This window comes from Pyxicephalus adspersus, chromosome 10 (assembly GCF_032062135.1).
Source record: "Pyxicephalus adspersus chromosome 10, UCB_Pads_2.0, whole genome shotgun sequence".
NCBI lineage: Eukaryota > Metazoa > Chordata > Amphibia > Anura > Pyxicephalidae > Pyxicephalus > Pyxicephalus adspersus.
The window spans coordinates 5723670-5748309 of NC_092867.1; the positions used below are offsets into that span (position 1 = coordinate 5723670).

Sequence of the window (24640 nt, forward strand, 5' to 3'; positions counted from 1 at the left end):
CAGCCTGCCTACTCTCTGCAGATCACAAAGGAATGTAAAAAGCGTTATCTCAAAGTTTAGCAGAACCCTACACACTTAAAAAAGTTTTATAGAGGTTTTGTGGCCTGTCCGTTACCACTATGCCTTAAGCTTCTCAGTTTAGCAGCTTGAAGCATTCCCAGCCTTCCTTTAGTCACCTGCGCTCTGCTCCATATTAGCATCCCCAGCACACTGCGCTCAGCTGCAGTGGATTAGAAGGAATATCCAGCAGCCAAAGAGATGATTAGGCTCTTGTTGCTGGTTCCTCATTGTGTTACCTGCAACTTTACCCAGCCATACGCTTTCTGATCGCCTTTACAGATACCTGACCTCAGCCTGACCTTGACCCTGGTTTTTGTCTTCTGGCTGTCCTGACCTTGGACCGTCTAGACCTTGTCTCCTTCCAGCTGCCTGTCCCTAACCTGCGCTTCTTATGATTCTTCCAGCCTACCTGGTACCTGATCTCTGGCTGTCCTTCACCAAAGTTGTCTGTTCTGCTGGCTTGCATTAGAGATGAGCCTGAGGGCCACAACCTGGTATTCTCCATGCAGCAAAATGTCTGGTGGCCACTAGGGTTACCATCCCTTCACCCCTTAGTGATTTATAATATGCAGACATGGGGAAATTGATTCTCTCCTAAACTTGTACTGTTGGTTCAATTTCTGCTCCCCTTTTTTTTTTTTTTTTTTTCCTGTTGGTTCTACTTTTATCATTAGCACTGGGTGATGGTACATCTAGTCTAACACAACCCGAAGGGTAATGGCAGCTTTTCCTGAGAACATATGGAGTAGGGGTCACCAGTGGCTACAAATCTCATCTGGTGGTTGGTGAAAGATGGGTCTCTCTAACCAAACCAGGCATTGCATTCTCCAATAAAGTCTGCTAGGGACTGATCTTCCACCTCAACACAAATTCTACACCCCATTTTTGCAATTTGAATATTATACCACATTCATTAGACTTTTGAGAAAAGGAATAGTAGAGACAAATCTAGTGGCTGCAGGGCAAACAAATAGTAACTTTATTTTTACCTTATATACATTTTGTCAATTTTAGGAACAATAAGCAAACAACTGTAAAAACACATGGGGAGCCAGGCAAAGGCCTTGTACTAATGTAAACATTTTTTTAATGCCTTTAAAACAGGGGAGCTTTCCCTTTTGTGCTTTTAAAGCGCAGCGCTAAAAATGCCCATATCCATTCAATTGGAAATTTATTGAGGGATCTCCGTCAAATTTATTTTACGATCTTGCCTCAAAATTCCCCCTCCCCCCAACAAAATGTATGATGTTTCTCATTGACCACTGTGGTTCCATCTTTCAGGATCTGGGGTCTGCAGCTTCTTTTATTTTCTGCCCAGGATGATTTAACCTCTATCCATCACACTCTAAGGATTTCTCCCATATTACTACAGGCCATATTTTGTTACTATCTTGTTAAAATAAATTATTTTGGGAAAAGGTGCATTACTGTACCCATTCACCACCACACACTGCTGAATATCTTCCTTTAAGGGAGGGTTCCTTATTCTATCATTGGCATTCCACTATTCTTTTTGGGAGACAGGATCTGGATAAAAGGCCTGACCCATACCGCAGCACTTTCCAATGTTGGTGGGGGGAAGCATGAACCCCAATATTTTAATGGAAGGATAATGAGGGGTGGCAAATGGTTACTGACAGCATTGAAAATGGTGACAGTGAAACTTAATGGGAACTTCATTTTTTTATTGTTATAAAAATGCACCCAATAGGAAAAAGCTACTGAATAGCAATGAATGGGTAGCAATAGACTGCTGCCCCGAGGTGCAGAACTGTTTTTCTCCAGGAACTGGTGTTATTGGAGTTGGGTTCATTAGAAATTGAGGGGAAATATGGTGGCCTGCAAGGTTTAGGGCCAAAATTTGGCAGCAGAAGAATGGGTCATTGTTAGTTGGTCATTACATGAGGAAGCAATATACAGACTTTATGGCAAACAAATCAGATTTAATAAAGTTATAATATGTGTTTGCTATAAGTTACTGCAGTCTGTGCACTACTCTTCTCCCCACAAGAAATAGAGACCTTTAGCTCTTACATGTACAATACAATGACCTGAAGAGCCATAATGCCCAATAGGAAATTTGTGTTCTAGGTTCTAATGTATTATTGTGACTAAACCTGAAATTGTACCTACAGCAAACAGTTACATGACTTGGCCTTAAAGGAACAGATGTGATGGAGCTGGACCCTTGGGAAGAGAAACATGAGGCTGACCGTGTTTTGATCACCGTGGTTTGGGTCGGATAATCTAACTCTCTATACTTTTAGAATTTCACACTATTCTGGGTATCAGATGTGCAAAGTGAAAATAAGCAGTAGTTGATCATGGGCTCCATTTGAAATGGGAATTGTTAATAATTTGCTCATCCATCCATGACCTTTTGTCAATGAATTTTTATGGGAGGAGGGGGATATTTAATAAATAGAGCTTTATGTGTTTTATACCAATTAAATTTCCAGTTTAGCAGTAAAACCCATATGTAATGCTCAGGGGGTCAAAGAGCTGAAAAAACATATACTTCAAGCCTCTACACACCATAGGGCTCTTTTGCAATGCGCTACTGCACCGTCATTACATATGGAAATCTGTATGTTGATATTTGCTCATTGAAGAGCTGCCAGTGGCCGGCAATGTTCCCAAACCCAGAGCTGTATGTCCTCCTTGTGCCTGTACTATCAATCCTTGGTGATCATAGGGCTTCTTGTCTTTTGTTCCATCTGTCTTTGAAGCTTTCAATTACTTGGGTCAATACTCACTTTTGGAGTTTTTCAATCTCAAGTCATCTGAAAAACATGGACAATTACTGCCTTCATCTGGACATCATTACATCGCTGACTTGGTGGTTAGGAACTATTTGAATGCTCTCTAATACATTTCTTCTGAGACTTTGAATGTCTTTTTGGGAGTAATGACACATTGTTGATCCAAAGGCTTTCTTTCCTATTGTCCTACCTTGGGGTAAATCCTACGGGGGTCAAAGTACTTCTCCTCTGGGTTCCGATGGATTTTTATTTGTTGATTTTAATGTGTTGAGGAATATTAACCATCCATTAAGGGTCATTTTTCCTTATAATACTTTTTGGGGTCTGGTGGTATCTAGTGTAGAATGTTGGACTGTCATTCCAAATGAATAAATAGGGAATAAACAGTTGGAAAATACATGACACAATCTGCCATGTATTCCAATAATTTGTAGTCAAACGCCTTACCACACATAAATCAGAAAGGGTCCTGAATGATAAAAATATTGAAGATGCAGCAAAATACTAATGTTGTTTTCCAAACATCCACAGCACCTATGGATGAAGACAGCTGGCTTATGTACAATGGCAGTCTCTCTGCTGCAGTCCGGCTCCCCCTCCACTCGGCTTAATTAAAACCACATGAAAACCTGAATGTTAGAAAATATTGAGACATTGGTCGCCAGACGAAGGCCATTCAGTCCGAGCGATGGGCAGTAAAAAAAATGGAGACTCATGTTTGAATAAAATGAACGGGTTCATTGGGTTTCTTTAATGCTGACGACTAATGCATGTGTTCCAATGCAACATGCAAAATGGGGAATTTAAAAGCTTGTATGTATTTTTTGCAATGTAAATGAGTCCCAGCATGGGTAGGAAAGATGAAATGAATGAATGTTGGAACGTGAGGATGAGATAGTTAATTATTTAGCATCAGACATGTGTTGATCCAAATCGTCACAGCTGTGCCCAATTCTGGTCGTTACCCTACCCACTGGTGGAGTTTATTATAAAACTCCTTGGGGTGAAGCATGGTCATTCTTAGCTTTGAGGTTGCTAAGGTGAGGGTTGTAAATTAATGGTGCTGGGGTTGTGCAAGGTCCTATATACAATATAATGGCCATCAGGCCCAGTCCTGGTCACAATCCTCACATATGAGTTAAATTCAGTAAAATGTAATAATTGCTGTAGCATTACCAACCATTGTGTATTTTGAGGATTTGCCTGAATGATCTGTAATCTATCCACCAGGGTTGTGCTCCACTGACTTCCTTGCATATATCAGGATTTTACAATTTGATTATATTTTGTGTCAAGACTATTGTAGACATTGATGGAGTAAGTTTCTACACACTTGAGCAACTGAATAGATTTCAATACACATTCACAAGCTTGCTACTTTTGGGTTTATTAGAAATTGTGTGTAGAGTTCAGGATTGGAGATGTTTAAATGTTTTTAGTATTCCTCTGAAAATATTTTGGGTTCTGACTTATTTATGGCTTATTTAAAAATTCTGACCTGTGTATGGTTTCGGAGGACAGGTGTTGGAACAGCCATGGCTTGCTTGAATACATCAGCTTGTAAAGGGACGATGTATACAGCAAGCTATTGCAAAGCATTTTCAGAGCTTTGAGCTAGCTAATATTACTTCTGCTGAAGCTTGGAATGTTCATGTCTGGTTTATGGATGGTGAACATTCCTCCTAATAGGAGATCTGGCTGCCAATTTAAAGAAATTGCTCTCTGTCTAAAATGATGATCAGCACTCCCATTAGAGGCATTATATTGCACTGTAGATTGTTAGTGTTGTACACTTCAATGTTAATATTAATGTAACTCTGCTGCCAGAATTTGCATCATTTTACATTTATCTGCATTTACTATACCAATAGGCAGTTTTTATGGAGCACTGACATTCTCTTAACTTTTGCAGATGAATAACAAGCTGTTATTTGTGCTCTCCATCATAGCCGCTGTAAGAGGTGTGTATGACTGTATATGAATTCTGACCTTACAAATTCTGATTTTTCCACAGTAGCTTGTCTTCCCCGCCCACAATGGTGTGTGAGATCCCCACCCCCTCCCCCCAGTATTTTGTGTCTCTGCCCCTCCTGCAATGGGGACATTTCCCCCCCAGTAGTTTGTCTATGCCCCTACAGCAATAGGGACATTTCCCCCAGTAGTTTGTGTCTCTGCCCCTCCCACAATGGCCCCCAGTAGTTTGTGTCTCTGCCCCTCCCACAATTGGGATATTTGTAGTATTTTCTCTGTACTTTCTTTTGCCGAAATCTAAAGGCTTGCTGTCTTTGGGTACAGTATGTGAAGGCTGTATAAAGTTGGTAGATTTCCCAGGGGTTGTTCTCAGTATTGGTGAGCTCACATAAACTGTGCAAGCTCTAACTGTATATTTTGTTCCCAGCGGAGGAGATCTGCTATGGAAAGCTGGGATGTTTCACCAATAGCCCCCCGTACTCTGGAACACTGGAGAGGCCAATTAGTCGCTTGCCTTGGTCTCCGGAGGTGATTGATACTCAGTTCCTGCTTTTTTCTAGAGAACAAAACTGGTTTGAGGTAAGTTCACCTTCGATTTATCTGCAGATTGCTCTTCCTTTCCACCTTGTCGCTGATGATGACCGGTGCTGGCACTAAACCAAACCTTGGAAAATCTTTTTCCTAATCTCATATTTCTCATTCATGGGTCTCCATTTCCACTCAAAAACTGAGCATGTTTTAAAGGTTTTGCTTTTTTAAGCAAAAAAAAAAAAAAACAGGCACTCTTGATTGGATAAGTAATAGATAAAATGTCAGCTTGTAAAACCACATAGATTTAGATGTTATCGAGGTTTTGCTTGTTGTCTCGAAGCTATCAGTAACGGTGGAGCAAATGGAGTATAACCAACCTAATTATTGCATTGCCACATTCCCAATTGGACAAGAAATGGGGATTTGAGGATTTACCTCAATAAATGGGACTTTCAAGGCCACTAATACTCAACTAACAAACTTATATACTGTATGTAAATCTAAACAAAATCTTTATAATATAATAATATATAAATAATTTAAAGATATTGTTTTAATTTACATACGGAATATAAATTTGTTAGTTGGGTATTAGTGGCCTTGCTATTCTGGCTCAAAAACTTGCGTGCAACCTTGATGAAGTTGACTCATTTTATCTGGTCATGTTGTGTGATTGTAAACATGAATTTAATTAGCATTATTCCACATTTAGGTTGTGACTTCCAGGAATCTGTCATCTTCAAACTTCAGTCCCAGTAAGCGATCTTGCTTCATCATCCATGGGTTCCTTGTTGATGGCTATGAGCCCTGGATTGTGGAACTGTGTAAGGTAGGTCTCAGCAATGGTCCGATCATTCTGGGTCCCTCCACAAACATGACACACTGGGAATGATGTTGTCTTTTCTCAGGCATTGTTCCAGGTGTCTGATATGAACTGTTTCAGTGTGGACTGGAGTAATGGTGCTCACGCTTTTTATACCCAAGCTGCCAATAATGTCCGTGTGGTTGGGGCTGAACTGGCTTCTTTTATTGACTCTCTTCTGGTGAGTATTATTCTAGGTTTTTATATTTTTTAAATGCATTGTTATATGAGTTGAACCTGTCTTACAACACATGTTGAGGGGGTAATGTGTAGGAATAAAGAGAAGCTGTCCTGTTGGGAATGGGGAAGGGGGTTCAACTGGCTTGTCATCTGATCCTGACTTACTACTTGATCAATCACCAACCTGGCACTGCCCGGACTGGAATTTCCTGGCTGGTTGTTCATGTTAGTGGGTTGATGCCGTATAGAGGATGATTGTCCAAGACTGTAACAGTTGCCAACCACGTAGAAATGTGTAGGTTGCTGTTGTATGGAGATCATAATTTACTTTACACTCAGAAATTTATACAAGTAAAGCATGCCAAGGAATGTTTTATGTTCTGCATGACTGTCCTCATTTCACGGTTTTGTCACTCACCCACAACAAATACATTACTACAGGAGTCGAAAATTGTGCATTACTTGTCATTCAGTGACTTTTAGGATTTAAAAAAAAACAAATGGTCAATTGTGATTTATATTTTCTGTGTTGACTTCTCTTCAAATAAACCCTCACCCAACCAGTTCAGATGATTTCAGGCCAGGAAAGTCAGGTGACAGTCAACATCTTTGTCTTTCAGGAAGCGGACTACGCCCTTTCTGACATTTATCTCATTGGTCACAGTCTGGGGGCGCAGGTTGCTGGGGAAGCTGGGAAGAGAAGGCCTGGAATAGGGAGAATCACAGGTATTTTTTTTTTATTTTTTTATTTTTCCATAACATTTTTCATTTTGGGTAGAGATAAATGGTTGGTTTCTCCTCAATGTTTTCATTGCTTAAGTTTTTAATGTCACCAAACCTTATACAAGAAGTGCAAAAGGGTCAGACATTGTATCACTACTACAAGAGGATAAATATGGATGTGGCAAGATGCAATCTGTTGAGATGACACATTAGCCTGTTCTCCCTGGCACGCACTTTGCTTTTTGTTTTTTGTTGTGTTTGTGTGAACATATACCATTTGATCCAGACATTCAACAGGAAATAGTTAGGCTAAGCATGTTCTGCTCTGGCAGAACTGAATGTGCAGTATTCTGGTTGATTTCATGGTTGACAAACTACATGACCTACAACAAAACCAGGACCATAAAGACGTGAAGTGACCAGTATGGTGTGGAGGAAATCCAAATCTCAACCCTCCTGAAGCCCTTGCATGAGTAGACCTGGTTCAATGTACCAAGAAGCCTCCAACATACTTCTGGCCTTGGGCGAAGTGTCATGTCCAAAATTGGAGTCTGATAGTCACTAAAGTGTCTGGTGTGGAGGAACTCAATCCTCCCTTACTAACCGTAACACTACTGAACAGCTTTGGGGTGAATTGGAATGGTGAGGCAGGTCTTTTCATCCAACATCAATACCTGACCTTACAAATGGGAACATATTTCCAGATGCCATGCAAACTTCTGTGGAAAGCCTTTCTGGATAAGTTTTCATTATAACTGTATAGGGGGGGTGGGGGGCAACGCCAAATTTAAGATAATGGGAGGAATAACCGACAAGCTGTGATGATCAGTTGTCTATAGTTTGGTCATGTAGTGCCCATGTTTGTGTGTGTCTGGACTGTGTTGGTTCTGTACAGGCGGCTATCAATGCAATGTTATCTAATGAGAGCGCTTGGGGATCACAAAAACTTGTGATCTTTGTTACTGAAAGTGTGAAGGTGGAGACCCTTACTTACTCAAGGGTTTGAGGATAACCTACACCAGTGTTTCTCGGTCATGGTTCCTTCAGAGGTTGCTAGGGGTTCCTTGAACACTTGGTAATTTGTGCCTCAAGTCAGTTTACAGACTCCAATGATCTTTTTGGCTATCTGTAAGGGTTGACTTCTTCCCAATGGGAAGCAATGTATGACATTCTTCCTGTTGACCACCATACTAATATATTGTGAGCTGTGAATAAAGTAACTATAGCAGGGGTTCCCTGAGGACCTGAAAGTTTTTCAAGGGTTTCCCCATGGTAAAAAAGAATGCACAAGTCGGGAAATTGTCATTATGCTGGTCTGATTTTTTTCTTTGGCAGCATTGTCAAATTGCTTTTTCATACTTGGTAGGGTAGAGTTGGCCATATTACAGTAATTTTATTAGATGTCATCAGAAAAATCTGCCCCAAAGGTTATTTGGTGTCTGGGTTATTGAAATGTCAAGTATTCTCGATTCTCTGCTTCCCCACTGTAGAACCAGTTCACCTGCAGCACCCCTTTCATGTGGTCAGGTAAGCTTACTGGGACACTTTAGTTCTCCTAGTATCGTATTTCTCACAAGATGCACCAACTCTGGTATATTATAGGTCTGGATCCAGCTGGGCCATACTTCCAAAACACACCGCCTGAAGTTCGACTCAACCCCGAAGATGCTGTCCTCGTTGATGTCATCCACACTAATGGCTGGTCTTTGCACAGTTTTGGTATTGTATATTAAAATTGCTGTTCGTCATGTCTGTGTCCTCCCTCCCAGGTTTGTACTTTTGATTAGTAGGTTAGAATTTGCCATCTTTATAGCTTGAACATAGTAAATAAAGTAATTTCACCCAATGTATAAATCTACAGTCTTGATCTAGGCCGTTGAAGGCTCTACAATGGCTGTGGAATTGTGTATATCTTCTGTTGCTTAGTGGTAAGTCTTCAACTCTATCAAATTGCCTTTAGAAAGGCAAATGGTGCCCCCTGCCCCTCCCATATGAAAGACCCCCACCACAATTAAGATTCATAACTCTGATTTACAGTCCCCAGAACTTGTTCCTGAAACATGATTCTCCCTGGATATACACATGCAAATGCATCCTTTAAATTGCTGTAAAATAATAGCCTTGCAGTGTTAAATGTCCCTCTGTAAAAATAAAAATCTTCTTGTTTCTATGCTTTTTAGGCTTTGGCATGTTGGAACCTGTTGGTCATCTCGACTTTTACCCCAACGGAGGGCAGCTAATGCCAGGCTGTGAATCAATCCGTTTCATAATTGGCAACATTGATGAGATGCTTGATGGTAATCCTGAGCCTCGAACACATTCTAAACTTGGCTGTAATAATGCACACTGCTAGAATCCTGATTGTCAAATTTGTTTTCCAGAAATTGATCAAAAGATTACCTGTAACCATCAGAGGAGCCACCAGTATTTTCAGGAAAGTATTCTGCGACCTTATGGCTTCATCAGCTACCCAGCACCATCATACAGTGCCTTTCAAGAGGTAAGCTCACAGCTAAAAACTTCCATTTGTTATTGGGGATGAGGAAAAGGAACCAGATATATAATTTATTGCAAGAAATCGTGAACATTTTCATAAACCAACTTTACAAGTTATTTGCAAGGGCCCTGATCATGCACTAATATGTCCTGGTGGAGGGGAGGCACCGAAATATGTCAAGCAAGAGAATTTCTGTAAAGAAAAGTGATAGTGTCATATTAAAATCCTTTGTCACCTGCCAGATTTTTAGTTCATTGCAAAAACCACAAACTATTACATTGACTAAAATTGTTGGGATGTCAGGGACACGTGTCGGAGATGTCCTAGCTAAAAGACTTTAAGTCACATTTCTGTGAAAAAGCTTTATCCAACTAGTTTTTTTTTTTTTTTTTCCAGAAACTTTTTATGAAATTAGTCACCTGTCCAGACTCCCAGGGACTGATTTATTAAAGCTCTCAAAGACTGGAAAGGATATACTTTCATCAGTGAAGCTGGGTGGTCCAGAAATCCTGGAATGTCCAGGTTGTAAAAGTAATTTAATTTACGATTTGTTAGCAAAGGTTTTCAATGTGTCCTGCAACAGATCTGTTCCAGATTTGCTGGATCACCCAGCTTCATGGATGAAAGTGTATTCTCCCCATTGAAAGCTTTAACAAATCGGGCTCATTAACTGTAAAGCATTTACAGACATTATTGGTGATTTGTCCCTGGTATAATCCAGGATTGGTGTAGCTGTCAATTTTGGTGACCTGGCATAATGGATTGCGAAAGGATACACCCTATCCCATGATTTGTTAACCCTGTGGGATGGCGTACTCACCATTCAGCCTCTCTTCATAGGGCAGAATGGGCTGCTGTAATGCAGTCTAGCTGATTGTCTATACCGCATCATTATAAAAGTGATCAAACCTACAGCTGGCCTTGGGACTTATGTTGACCTACCACTGAGACATAATGGAAGCTACCAATACTGAACATTGTAATGGTGTCATTTCACTGCCTTCCCAAGATGCTTCATAGGTTTTACCAGTGTAGGAATTCCCCGGCAAGAATTTCCACTCGGCACAAACTATTCATCCAATCACCAATGAATGTGACACTGAAGGTGATGATTGTCCAGGACAAGACGTGTGAAACCTGTAGAAGAACTCTGTTAAATTAAACTAACCCTTTGGTGTCAAGAAGTCTACTTAGGTGTTGAAACTTAGCAATATTTGGTTGAAGGTGTCCATTAAATCTCCAGTATAGGAATGTTTCGGCTCAGAGACCATCATGGATGATCAATGGCTGGTTTTAGTTATTCTACGATAGGACTTCTGAAGGGTAGACTCCGTTATGACTTCTACTAACTAGAAGAGGATGGATGTTACTACGGAGTCTGAACCATGAAAATCTCATGGTATTCTACTTAATCAATTTAGCACTTGGACGGAATATAGTTTGGCTTTGGGTGTATAATAAATTAATCCTTCTTTGTCCCCATGATCTTTATTTGTTCTTCTGCTTTACAGGGTGCTGGGTTCCCCTGCCATAATGAAAGCTGTGCCATCATGGGCTATTATGCTGATGTTTATACCCAAGACCCAACTGCCAGCCAGACCTTTTACCTGAACGCTGGAGATGCCAAGAATATTGTATGTAAGTTCCTCAGTAACTGGTTTGAATTTTATCCTACATTAAATGCTCAAAATAAGAACCTAAAATGTGCTACATTGTGGCTGAAATTTGGACATCAAATACATGTTGAATAATAAAACAAATATGTAAAGTATTTACTTTATTCTCAAATGCCTGGTAATTGGCACAGACTTCCTGTAAGCCTGTTATTCCCAGGTGCTCCAACTTTGACCATCCCTGGGAATCGGAAACCATTTCTCACTTGTGGAAGGCTTCCTTGTGAGTAGGCGTTTCCTTTTTATTGAAAATTGAGACCTATGGAGGCTGCCATCACTGAAATTTACTGAATTTTCTAGTTGTCTCAACCTGGATAAAGTATGTGGATTAGGTGTTTGCCACTACCCAACTATATCCTTACTCTAGGTAACTGGCCCATGTTTTATCCAGTGGAAGCAACTGAGCAATATCAGTGAAAGCCAGGCACTGATTGTTTACTAGCAACAGATTGTCTTCTGCAACATCGACCATTAATGCTTAAGGTGAATCTCTCATGAAAGGTGGTGCCATATCTTTTAAGCAGCATTTTGGCTTTTAATATAAATATTGGGAGGGGGAGTGTTGAAAGAAGCAATAGTGAGTTTGATGGTCAAACTTTATGGTACTTGCCACTGTCCCTGAATGTTCTGTCTCTAGATATTGGTGATAGAAGGCTTTTCCTGTAATGTCTAGAGCATTATTTCTGTAAATCTTATGCTGACTTCTCTCCAGTAAATGGTCCCCTATTTCAAAACCATGACCTTTACAGTCATGGTTGCCCATGTAATGCCTGCTAAAAATCTCAAAGATTTCCACCTATAAAATATAACTAGGCTCCACCTTGACATACAACTGCAAGGGGGGGGGGGTGCATTTGTGAATTTAGACTTTGTTGTAGAATATGACTAATGATCCACTTAGAAACTCCTGAAACCTTTACCTACCCTTAGCTTTGTGGCACAGAGGTTTGTTCCATAATTCCAAATGCCTAATTGGAGAATTTCTTCTTTCTAGCCTGGAGATTCAACATATCTATAACAATCACTGGCTCAGAGTTCGTTTTGGGGTCTCTTTCTGTCTCTCTTTGTGGAAAGGAAGGATGCTCCAGTCCCTATGAAATTCACAGGTATGGCTGTCATGGAGTCAAATGTCTACTGCTGATCTGAGGAATGTCAAGAGGGCACTTGTAAGAATCCCGGGCCTTGAGGTAGACTTATGGCCATTGTGATCTGTAATGGAGGACCTTGATCAAGCACTGTTGGGTGTGCTGGTTTACATCTACTTTTATTCAAACCTTCACTATTGTTGCTGCTCAGACATAGACACAATGCTTGTTTTTAGAGCAGTTTGTGTCCATGGCAGCTTCGGTTTGTAAGACGATAACTGTCCTCCCAGGCTTTGTATAATGGAATGTCTTGTACTTTGTAAAGGTGGTAATCTCCCGGTGTCAGTATTTCAATGACTTGAAGAGGACAAATGTTAGTTACACAATGACTGCAGAACCTGTCTATATTATACAAATCTGACTGTTCCCAGGATAAATTCCAAAATGTTGAAATTAAAGATAGTAAATTGTGAAACTGTTGAGGTTATTTCCTCATAGAATTGGCTAATAAAAATTTCTTTGTTTTGCAGCGGCCTTCTCCGTTCTGGTTTCACCTACTCCTCATTCGTGGATGTAGATATAGATGTGGACCCCGTCTACAGAGTGGAATTTACTTGGCACAAAAGTGCACTCTTCTTCCTTCATGATAAACTGGGAGCCTCAGCTGTCACGGTGCAATATGGACCAAGTGGGGAGATGTATGTATTGCTTCTAGAACTCTTTGCAATGGCTCTAAAACTGAAGCAGATTTAACTTCTTGGTTGGCAGTTTGTAGGCAGTGACCCAACCTTGATCTTCTAATCACTTCTCCTTTTAATATTGCTCATGCATTGATACTTAAAATTCCTCAGTCCAACAATGCCTCTGATGTAGTCTCCAGCTGTATAATGTGCTGCCTCATGTAGAAATTAGGTCTTCTCTCCATTTATATACTTTCCCTGTAGTTCTTCAGTCCACAGGGGTGACATGATTGGAAACAAGATGAGACAATGGAGAGATACAAAATGAGTTATGGGATTTTTGTGGGTGAGTGTAATAATGGTGCTCTCCCATCTATTCACTAATGAGATGCTCAAAGTGGTAACACATAAAAAGCAGAAAGTCCATTTAAATTTTGCTTCATAATCTGCATACAGAGCCCTGGGGTTTGGATGGCTTTATCTGCTCATCCTGGAGTTTAGCTCCAACTCCAGCTGTAATTAAATGTCTTGGGGTAAAATTTGGAGGGCTAAAGTTTGGAAGGCAATAGGAGTCCAGTCATTAAAATCTTAATTTTTACTCTCCAGAGGCAGTTCAGGGCAGTTTCTCATCTGGAGATATATATATATATATATATATTGGTTTTGAAGCATAAAGTTAAAGTAGCAAAGTGAACCAACAGAGAAGCTGCTCAGCCTTATAATATAGGATTCAACCCTCATGTTCCTGGCTCTTTTAGGACCTTATTTTTTTTTTTTTAAATATGATAGAGCTTGATAGCTGCAACACCTATGGAAGCCTTTATGGCCTTTTGTTAAATCTGCAGGAATTGCACACAAATGTATTAAATATTGCTTTTGCTGTAAAACTAAAATGCCGAGTGAAATATTTATCTTTGTCCAGGTTCAAGTTCTGTGGAGGTGATCTGACCGAAGAAGGTGCAAACCAGACTCTAGAAAAATGTTCCGTTCTTTATGATTTTATAGATGGCCAATAAATGGAGGAAGGAGAAACACTTGTCATTTTTGTCTTTATTGGCTCAGGGTTTGGAAAGATCAAAAATTAGATTTGTCAAAACTATAAAAAACTGCTATAATAATGCTATTGCAAGATGTATGAAAACGCAATGAGGACATCTGTTTGTGTAGCCAAAATGTTCTGTATGCTGTGGATATAGCAATTATAGAAGGGGTTCCCTATGGACCTGAAAGTTTTTTTTTCAAGGGTTCCCCTATGTTATAATGTCTGGTATACACAGTTAGACAATGCCATTGCCAAATACCGGATATAAGGTTCCCCTTCCTTGTGGCTGAAATAAATTGCACCCTTCTGGGAAGACTTTTTCCATAAGATTTTGGAGGTAGGGAAAGTTTGTATCCTATACATATCAGGTACTCATATTGGATGAGAAGGCCTGGATTAGTACCGGGTTCGATTCATCCCGATGTGTTGTAGTGTTGGGAGGGCTCTGTACGGACAACATGAATTCCCCCACAATGACAGGCTGGTGCATTACACACTTGTTGTTGTCGTCCCCTATGGAAGGCTGCGGAGGCTAGACATGACAGTGCTGCCTTCTATAAGAGACGTTGCATGGCTAGCCAAGGCACCATTTTGTTAGTCAGGCCCTTTGGCATTCATTCCTGTTCTTTGACATCCAGAGGTAGATTTTAAAACTTTTCCAGACATGGACCTAACACCATTACAGCTATTAGAATTTTACTGTCCAACCTAAAATGTAATCCCTGCTTAATATTGTTTAGGTTCCCTTTAACTTAATTGCTGTAAGAACACTGAAGATGTCCTGTCTTCACATCATACTGCCACCTTTGTCACTTTGCGTCTTGCTACCATTTCATTCCCAGGTAAGTGATGCACCCAGCCAAGAGTAACTATGATCTATTGGAACAGGCTAACTCTTTCCATCGCCTAAAGGTCCGGTTTAAACTATCACATGCTCATTGAAGGTACATTTAGACATGGGACCTGGTCAGCATAAGAATTATCACTGGTCTATGGCTACATAGCAATCTATGATGTATTGTGTGTTTTGATATCTTTTTAAAATTCAAAAAAAAAAAAAAAGGATTACAGTGGCTTTCTTTTGGAATTGAACCCAGTGTGTTGCTGACTCCCCCAACACATCATTGTCCTTGTCACTGTTTGTCCTTCCACCTCTTGGTAGTTTCTATACTTTGCACCCCAGGATCATCCCATTAGACAGGCTGGTTTGGAAATGCTCTGACCCATTGTCTAGCCATCACCATCATGGTCCCATAGATCTGGACATTTGTCCATTAATAATTATTCCAACATGTCATCCCCTCCTTGTTCACTTGATGGTTCTCGTCACTTCTAAGACACTTTCAGGTTCTAGCTGATCCATGTATGTCAGCTTTTTGTGAGCCAAAGCCAGTTCTATATTATTGAAGCGACGTTTGTCCTAAATGTGCCTTTCGTTGGTTTTCACTGCCAGTTCATTAATTCTTCAAGTTCTCTGGTGCCAAAGCAAACTGAGATATATACAAAATGTTTCTTTACATTGGCAGGAATAAAGGAAATTCACCTACATTGAGCTGTGGAAGTTGAGTTTATGGACATGGCTTTGTCTTTAATTAATAAACTGGAATGACGAGTAGAGATCTGTCATTGGGTAGATTGTCAAAATTATTTTAGCGGATGATATACTGCAATGAGAAATAGTTCCTAGAAGAGCTACAGAATAAACCTTGTACTGGGCTTATATAGGGTGTGGAGGTCAGCCGCTTGTAAAACTGTTAAAGAGGAGTTCCTTTCCATACATAAATTTCTCTGATTTCTATACTTGCTGTGAACTTTTCATAATGTAGAAACTGCAGCAATCCCATATGGACATTTGTTCCAGCTGTCTACGGGAGGATTGCCAACACTTTGAAGAGACATGTGACACTGGGTTGCAATGACTGGTGGGCTTATTAAAAAGTAGCTTTAAAATGCCCACCAATGCTTTACCCCCATACTAGACACTGATAAAGAAAATGGTCACTGGTCCAAGCAAAAGTCTCACTATGGAATAAATTACACAAACCATAATCGGTCCAACTCACATTGCTCCAATCACATAATTACATAGTAGGTTAGGTTGAAAGAAGACATAAGTCCATCAAGTTCAGCCGCTAGGGCTGGGATAAACATATCCCAGATATAAGACCCTATAAGACATAGTTGGTCCAGAGGAAGGCAAAAAAAAAAAAAACCCTGGCAAAATTTGCTTCAAGGGGAAAGAAATTCCTTCTTGATTCCATGAGGCAATCAGAAATTCCCTGGATCAACAGTCACTTTTGTTTTTTTACTTTAAAGCCTTAATACCCAGTTATATTTTGTTCCTCTAGAAAATCATCCAGCTTTTTCTTAAACCAATCTATAGTAGTTGCTGAAACTACTTCCTGAGGGAGCCGATTTCACATTTTCACAGACCTTACAGTGAAGAATCCCTTTCTTATACAGAGAACAAACTTCTTTTCTTCCAGATGTAAAGAGTGCCCTCTTGTTCTTTGTAATGATCTCAAAGGTGAATAATGGGGAAGAGAGTTTTCTATATGAACCATTTATAAAGCAATACAGGGTGATCATATCCCCCCTTATACGTCTCTTCTCAAGGGAGAATAGATTCAGTTCAGCTAATCTCTCCTCATAGCTGAGTTCCTCCATTCTTTTCCCCCCACTTTAGGGGGAAAAAAAGTGCGTCTTATGGTCCGAAAAATACGGTACTTTACTAGCTGTAGATATTGCAGCTTGGCATTGCACGCTGTTATTAAGTCTATGATCCTTTGCCATTTCTGACTCCCCCAAATGTATTCCCCCTATACAGTATGAAACATGCATGTTGTTGGCTCCCAAGTGCCTAACTTTACATTTATCTATATTAAATTTCATTTGCCACTTGGCTCCCCAAAACAGTACACCCAGGTCTGCTTGTAGATTTTAGACATCCTGTATGGACTTAATTCCATTACATAGTTTGGTGTTATCTGCAAACACAGAAATGGTATCCCCAACTCTATATTTATAAAGATGTTAAACAGTAAAGGCCCCAACACAGAAGCCTGGGGTACACCACTAATAACCTTAGAACATTTAGAGTATGAATCAATAATTACAACGCTCTGGATGTGGTCTTTAAGCCAGTTCTCTATCCAGTTACAGACAGACATTTTTAGGCTTATTACAATACATCACAATATATCAACTGCTACTCCACAGTCTACCTGTTTACTTCCTCATAAATAGAGAGTAAATTTGTTTTACAACTTCTGTCTTCCTTGAAGCCATGCTGACTATCACTTATAATATTATTTTCCAGCAAAAACTCCTCTATGTGGTTCTTTATCAAACTCTCTAAGACCTTTCCAACTATGGATGTTAAACTAACGGGTCTGTAGTTACCTAGTAATGACTTTGCTCCCCTTTTGAAGATAGGAACCACATTGGCCTTAGGCCAAGCCATAGGTACTTTGCCAGTGACTAGAGTCTCTAGGAATTAGAAATAATAGCTTTGAAATAACCGAGCTCAGCTCTTTGAGGACACATGGATGTAATCCATCAGGTCCTGATGCTTTGTTGTGCTTTGTATTTTTTTTCCTAGCTGTTTCTCAATCATATCAATTCTGAGCCATTGTGACTCGTATAACACAGAGACATTACAAGAAATCATAGGAAACACTAGTTCGGGTTTTCTTTTAACAACTTATCAACTGACTGTTCTCCAGTGTCCCAAAATGCCTCACCAAAAATACCAAACTTTTCCCATTTCAACAACAAGACATTCCAAGGCCCTGGCAAGCAAGTCACGGGAAGTCAGTAAAAGAGCTGCAGGGGTACCACAGGGAATTCCTGGACTGGTGATTTGTCTCTTGCCTGTTGGGAGTTATTTTACAGATCAATGTACAGTAGATCTAGGATAAGTAAAGAAAACAAAACTCTGGGTATCTAATCACCTTTTATATTGCACATTCTAATTCATTTTTTTCTTTAGACCAATCTTAAGCCCTGTACAGGTGTTAGCTTATTCACATTGAAATAGGTATTTTGTGTCCAGTGACAGATAAACAATTGAACATTGTACACGCACATTTATTAATGCTCACCAAGCTGGAGAAGATTGACTATCATGGTGGCTCAGGGGTTAGTACTCTCACCTTTGCAACTCTGGGTCTCAGGTTCAAATCTCAACGAGTACACTATGTCCATGGAGTTTGTATATTCTCCCCATGCTTGTGTGTGTTTCTTCGGGGTGCTCCGTTTTCCTCCCACATCCCAAAAACATTCATCACGATTTATTGGTTACACCCAAAAATTGGCCTTGGACTGTGGTATTGACATATGGTATGGACAATAAACCGTGAGCCCCTTTCAGGGACAGTTAGTGATATGACTTTGGACTTTGTAAAGCACTGCATAATATGTTGGCACCATATAAATATTGTCTAATAATGGGAGAACCAGGGTGATCCACTAAATATGGAATTGAACTGATTCAGGATTGAAAACATGTTCCATCTAATAGCAAATGATTTTTAAGAAACCCAGTTTCTAGTTTTTTTGGTTTAACCATTTTCTCCCTTCATAGCCTTTCTTCTATAGTCTTGGAGATTTTTAATAAATCAGGTCCATTGTGTCATTCTGTTCAATGTAGAGGTGATGGGGAAGGAGGAACGAGTGGCACCCTACTTCCTTTGTAGGAAAATATTGGTTATTCCCAATTGGTCATTCGATATTGGGGGTTAGGTGTACACATGATAGGTTTTCCCCCAAGACAATTATCACAGCTGACACTCAACTGATGTGTGTATGAAGCCTAAGTTATGCTGTTGGTCTCGTTTTTAGTCATTTTGTCTACCTGTGAATAAATGTGTGAGAGCAGGATTTGTGCACTGCTGACGATAAATCATCTTAATTGTCTTAGAAATTGGCCAAAGTCTACCGATAAATAGTAATTATTATGTTTATCTTTACGAAAGTTTTCATTGTGTGTCTATTATACACGCAGCATAATAATCCCTGGACTCAGCCTGCAGGAACTCAGCCAATGATTTCATTAAATCTGGCGACTTAAAGAGCATATGAGGAAATCATTGCTGACACAAAAATGACACTCGCTAATCCATAAAACCCAAAGCAGGAAAAACAAAAAACTCAGAGGAGCTACTGAGTGACAAAGGAGAAGGTAAGGAAAGGACTTTGCTGTCATGGTGGGGGTCATTGCATCTAGTGGACAATGTTGGACAATTGTTGTTGGATAATTTCAGTCCAATGCTATTTTATTAAATATTTTGAGCCAAGTTTTAATTACTTTATTTACTTTAGAAAATATTATTTTCGATACCTTTCCTAGCTTTAAAAAAGTTCTGAGCAATGCCATTCACAAACTTTAGCCAGACAGAAATGACAGAAATGAAACCAATACAGATAAATCCAACATGTGCATGGATTTCACTAACTTACAAAGACTTTCTGTCCATATTTTGGGGACGGCAATAAGATTGTAGAAGAGTTGGAACCCATTAGTTGAAAATTGCTTGTACTGGGCTTGGTTGAAGGTTGCTACAATCAGTTGCCAATGCAAAATTCATCCATTCACTTGAACAAGCAAACTTTTTTTGCATAAGTAAATTTGCTTTCATTACAGAAATGTTACTAGATGACTTAGTTTTAATTGGGATTTATTAAATATAAATATTCTAGATGTTTACCTCCTAATTTCCTACTTTATTAATCTTTTTGATGCACACTTTCTTCTCATCTCGTAAAACAAAGGGTCCAAAGACATTTCCTTATTGGGGTAAAAATAAGATTCAGTTCATCAGTTTTGAGTCTGCCCACCATTTCCATTTAATAGGATCAATCAATTATCAGTATTCCAAGCCCTAACAGAAGGGGGCATTTTCATGACCCCCGGAATGAATTGGCTACGTGTGGAATGTATCAGACTGAATTATTAGAACTTAACTTTTGGATTTGTGGTGCAGTGATCCTTCCTTGTCTTCCAATCACTCTTTATTAAATTAGTCTTTTGAGTTTTGGAGTCAGTCCAATTTATGATACGGAAGGAAGACGTGCAATGACAATAGTTTTTGAAATGTATCCAAGACGGTAGAAAATTTAAAAATGCTCTGATGATTGTGTATTAGGCTATATATGTGTTTGTATGTGGAATATTTCCTTTGGCTTTTAATATTAAATTAATGTTAGATACAAATTGATGGTTTTACATTATAATTTGACAATTCTCCCTTAATTACTCATGTTTCCTAGGGGAGATTTGACTGTATTTTGTATTAAGCTGTATATACATTATATGCTCTATTTATAAAATGGGGGATCATACATTCTCTCAGACCTTACCTTAAACATGATAACTTTCCAGGTCAATATGTTTCAGGCAGTAATTGATTTGTACCAGGAAATGTTCAAGAGAATGTCAGATTCCCTGTTTTATACATACAGCCCTGTCTTTTAAGTTTATCAATTGGAAAATAAATTAGGCAAAACCAATAAAATCAGCCAAAACAATTCCATTTATAATCACATTTGTGACTGATGGTAGGGTAAAGTAGAATGTTAATCAGAAATTGATCAGGCAAAAAAAATTATTTAATTTTAACAACTGAATTACTATTATATGAAAATTAAAAATAATTTGGCTTATAAGCAATATTTTAATTTGATGTAATGCTAAAATCTATCACAATTCAGAATTATTATTTAACAAAGGCATGGTACAATAAATCTGATCCTTTTTTAGATTTCCTAGGTTGTTTTTTTTATTGTGTTTCACCATGTATTTATTTAATCAATTTATAAAGGAATTTTGATGGCACCAAATTCCAATAATTATATCTTCTAGACATCAATTAATCATAAAACATAATTTATTTTACATTTACAACAGAAAACATTTCTGTAGATAAAAGATCAGAAAATTTAGTTTTTCTTGTATATGTATAATAAATTATGTATAATATGTATAATAAAAAGTAATACTTTTATGAATAATAAATTATGTTTTTAGGATATAAATATTGGAATTTGGTGCCGTCAAAATCCATTTATAAATTCATTTAAAAAAACTGTATAGTGTTATGGATGTGGCACTGAGCTCTATATGTTATCTCCAGCAGCATTGCAATATATAAAGTTTAAAATCTTGGTAGTAACAAAACTCTCTGATGCAGTTAGACAAAACCATGGGGCTTCCTACCTGATAAACCAGCTCGACGGGCAACTAAAACACTGCACAAGTGGGTTGACAATGTTGCTTCTATTTGCAAGGTTTTGATTTAGTGTTCCAGGCTTGCAGAAGGAAGTGTTTGGACCCTCAAGTCTATTTTCATCTCAATATCTCCTACTTTGCCCTCCTTACTCCCACACACACATAAACACAACTGTCCTCTCTTTCTGCTTTCAATCTATTGTTCTAAAACGAAGGGATATATTTTAGTGTCTATCATGAGATATCAATGATACAAACTTTCAGGATCTCTTAAGTCCCTTCTTCAGGTTTTATGCAATTCTGCTAAGCTGTTACTCCATAACCTGTATTTAATCTTTACTAGAATTTATACATTAATACTCTATAATCTTTCTTCTTTTTTATCTGTCTACATGCACTGATACAAATACCAATTATCTCACAACACAAGAGTAAGATTTATTTGAGGTTTATGTGTAAAGTTTAATAATACCATTACGACAGCAGAAATGTATTTCTATTTTATTTCATTTCTGTTCATTGCAAATTATCAGACCTTCATTCTGTATATTTCCACTGTTTGTTGTCCTGAAACACAAGTCACTAAATATTGGATAACAGGAACCCTATATTCTGTATATAGGAGACTAAATCATACCCACTACTCCTATTGTCATGCATTTATTTGCTCTGAACAATTCTATAGGTTAGATTGCTATAGATTAGGAAAAAGTCAGAATAGTTGGGATTTTTCAGTGCTGTGTTGTAGTTTTGTTATTCTGCTTTTTTTATCTATCTTTTATGTAGTAATATGTTGTGCTTGATTTTTTTATATTGTTGAGAAGTACCGGTATCTGTATATTCAGTTTGTGCCTGTGGAAGTATCAGTTTCTTTTAGTTGATTTAGTAGGAATTATTGATGTTTCTCTTTCATATCTTATTATTTCTCATAGTTAGGTCCATAAATATTTGGACAGATACAACTTTTTTTCTAATTTTGGTTCTGTACATTACCACAATGTTTTTTAAGTGAAACAACACAGATGCAGTTGAACTGCAGACTTTCAGCTTTAATTCAGTGGGTTGAACAAAAAGATTGCATACAAACGTGAGGAACTAAAGCCTTTTTTTACACATTCATTTCATTTCAGGGGCTGAAAAGTAATTGGACAAATTAAATAGCTGAAAATAAAATGTTCATTTCTAATACTTGGTTGAAAACCCTTTGCTGGCAATGGCAGCCTGTAGACTTGAACTCATGGACATCACCAGATGCCGGGGTTCCTCCTATTAATGCTCTGCCAGGCCTATACTGCAGCGGCTTTCAGTTGCTGTTTGTTTGTGGACCTTTCTGTCCGAAGTTTAGTCTTCAACAAGTGAAATGCTCAATTGGGTTCAGATCAGGTGACTGACTTGGCTATTTAAGAATATTCCACTTCTTTGCTGTAATAAACTCCTGGCTTGCTTTGGCTGTATGTTTTGGGTCATTGTCCATCTGTATTATGAAACGTCTCCCAATCAATGTGACTGCATTTAGCTGGATTTGAGCAGACAGTATGTCTCTGAACACCTCAGAATTCATTCGGCTGCTTCTGTGTCACATGGTGGATAAACACTAGTGTCCCAGTGCCATGGCAGCCATGCACACCCAAGCCATCACACTGCCTCCGCCATGTTTTACGGATGATGTGGTATGCTTTAGATCATGAGCTGTTCCACGACATCTCCATACGTTTTTCTTGCCATCATTCTGGTAAAGGTTGATCTTGGTTTAATTTGTCCAAAGAATGTTTTCCCAGAACTGTGCTGACTTTTTTAGATATTTTTAAATAAAGTCCAATCTATCCTTTCTATTCTTGAGGCTTATAAGTGGCTTGCACCTTGCAGTGCACCCTCTGTATACTTTCATGCAGTCTTCTCTTTATGGTAGACTTGGATATCCATGCGCCTACTTCCTGGAGAGTGTTGGTCACATGGTTGGCTGTTGTGAAGGGGTTTCACCATGGAAATGATTCTGCCATCATCCACCACTGTTGTCTTCCGTGGACGTCCAGGTCTTTTGGCGTTGCTGAGTTCACCAGTGCTTTGTTTGTTTCTCATGATGTACCAAACTGTAGATTTTGCCGCTTCTAATATTGGAGCAATTTCTTGGATGGATTTTTCCTTTTTTGCAGCTTAAGGATGGCTTGTTTCACCTGCATGGAGAGCTCCTTTCACCGCATGTTGTCACAGCAAAATCTTCCACATACAAGCACCCCTCCTCAAATCAACTCCAGGCCTTTTATCTGCTTAATTGATAATGACATAACAAAGGAATTGCCCACACCAGCCCATGAAATAGCCTTTGAGTCAATTTGTCCAATTACTTTTGAGCCCCTGAAATGAAATGATTGTGTAAAAAAAACTTTAGTTCCTCACATTTTTATGCAATCTTTTTGTTCAACCCACTGAATTAAAGCTGAAAGTCTGAGTTGTTTCACTTAAAATGAATTGTGGTAATGTACAGAACCAAAATTAGAAAAAAGTTGTCTGTCCAAATATTTATGGACCAAACTCTACATCTGCCATGTCAGGTTTTCAGGTTTTTGTGGCTGTGGGAGAGAAAGGAAATCGCTACAAGTAGACAGAGTGACTCTGCAATGTTACTGATTCGTAGCAGCACTGCAGACAGGACAGCTCATTCTGGACTATTACTGATCTGTAGTATTCAGTTCCCTGCTGCAGCACTCAGATCCTGCACATTTCTTTTATTGCTCTATGTAGCGGGCCCTGTGTATGATCTTCCAGTGGTCTGCTGTTGATTGTAGGCTTCATACTTTGTGACTATCACAATTTACTCTGTATCATTTTTAGACTCGCAGTTATATATTTGTGAATGGGGAATTTAATTATATGTTCTGGTGATATAAGGTCACAGGTATCTTTTACCAAGCAAACCCAGAGGGCTAGAGCTCTATTTGAACTGACACTTGGCTCATATGTCCATTCATGCTTCAAGATAAATATAATGTTTCTTAGACGTTGGTGATCTTTCCCTTCAAAGTCTTCTCAGTTAGTTACAAATTCACATACTGAAAAGGAAAGCATGCCCTTTGCTGTCCCTGTGTTTATAAAGAATATAAGGAGCACAACTTTAGTATTTTGGTGTACACAGCATGTTCTACAAGCAGTGAATATTATATTGTCCAAATATTTCCTGTAATTTAAAACGTGTATCCGGAAAACACATCTGCAGTGAATGTTTGATAACTATGGCATGCTTTATGAATATTTATGAAAGTGTTTAAAATTTTATTATGCCTATTGTGGTTTATTTTTGAAATTTTGTTGTGATGTCAACATTTCTCGCTCTTTCTCTGTCAGGACT

The 24640-nt window shown here is 38.8% G+C and overlaps 1 protein-coding gene across 2 annotated transcripts in view; it reads left to right on the plus strand.

Annotated features, from left to right (window-relative positions):
* The window catches only part of LOC140339530 (pancreatic lipase-related protein 2-like), a 21186-nt gene extending 7130 nt beyond the window's left edge, over positions 1-14056 (plus strand). The window contains exons 1-13 of one of the 2 annotated variants that reach the window (XM_072424273.1): positions 3993-4139; positions 4735-4783; positions 5221-5372; positions 6037-6153; positions 6233-6367; positions 6987-7092; positions 8692-8808; positions 9270-9386; positions 9471-9589; positions 11098-11224; positions 12254-12365; positions 12875-13042; positions 13947-14056. In XM_072424273.1, coding sequence (XP_072280374.1) covers positions 4735-4783; positions 5221-5372; positions 6037-6153; positions 6233-6367; positions 6987-7092; positions 8692-8808; positions 9270-9386; positions 9471-9589; positions 11098-11224; positions 12254-12365; positions 12875-13042; positions 13947-14040 — 1413 coding nt within the window. In that variant the 5' untranslated portion in view covers positions 3993-4139 and the 3' untranslated portion in view covers positions 14041-14056. Of the gene's footprint in view, positions 1-3992; positions 4140-4734; positions 4784-5220; positions 5373-6036; positions 6154-6232; positions 6368-6986; positions 7093-8691; positions 8809-9269; positions 9387-9470; positions 9590-11097; positions 11225-12253; positions 12366-12874; positions 13043-13946 lie in introns of those variants that run through there. The other variant, XM_072424272.1, reaches the window with a different exon arrangement.
* Positions 14057-24640: the final 10584 nt, after the last annotated feature.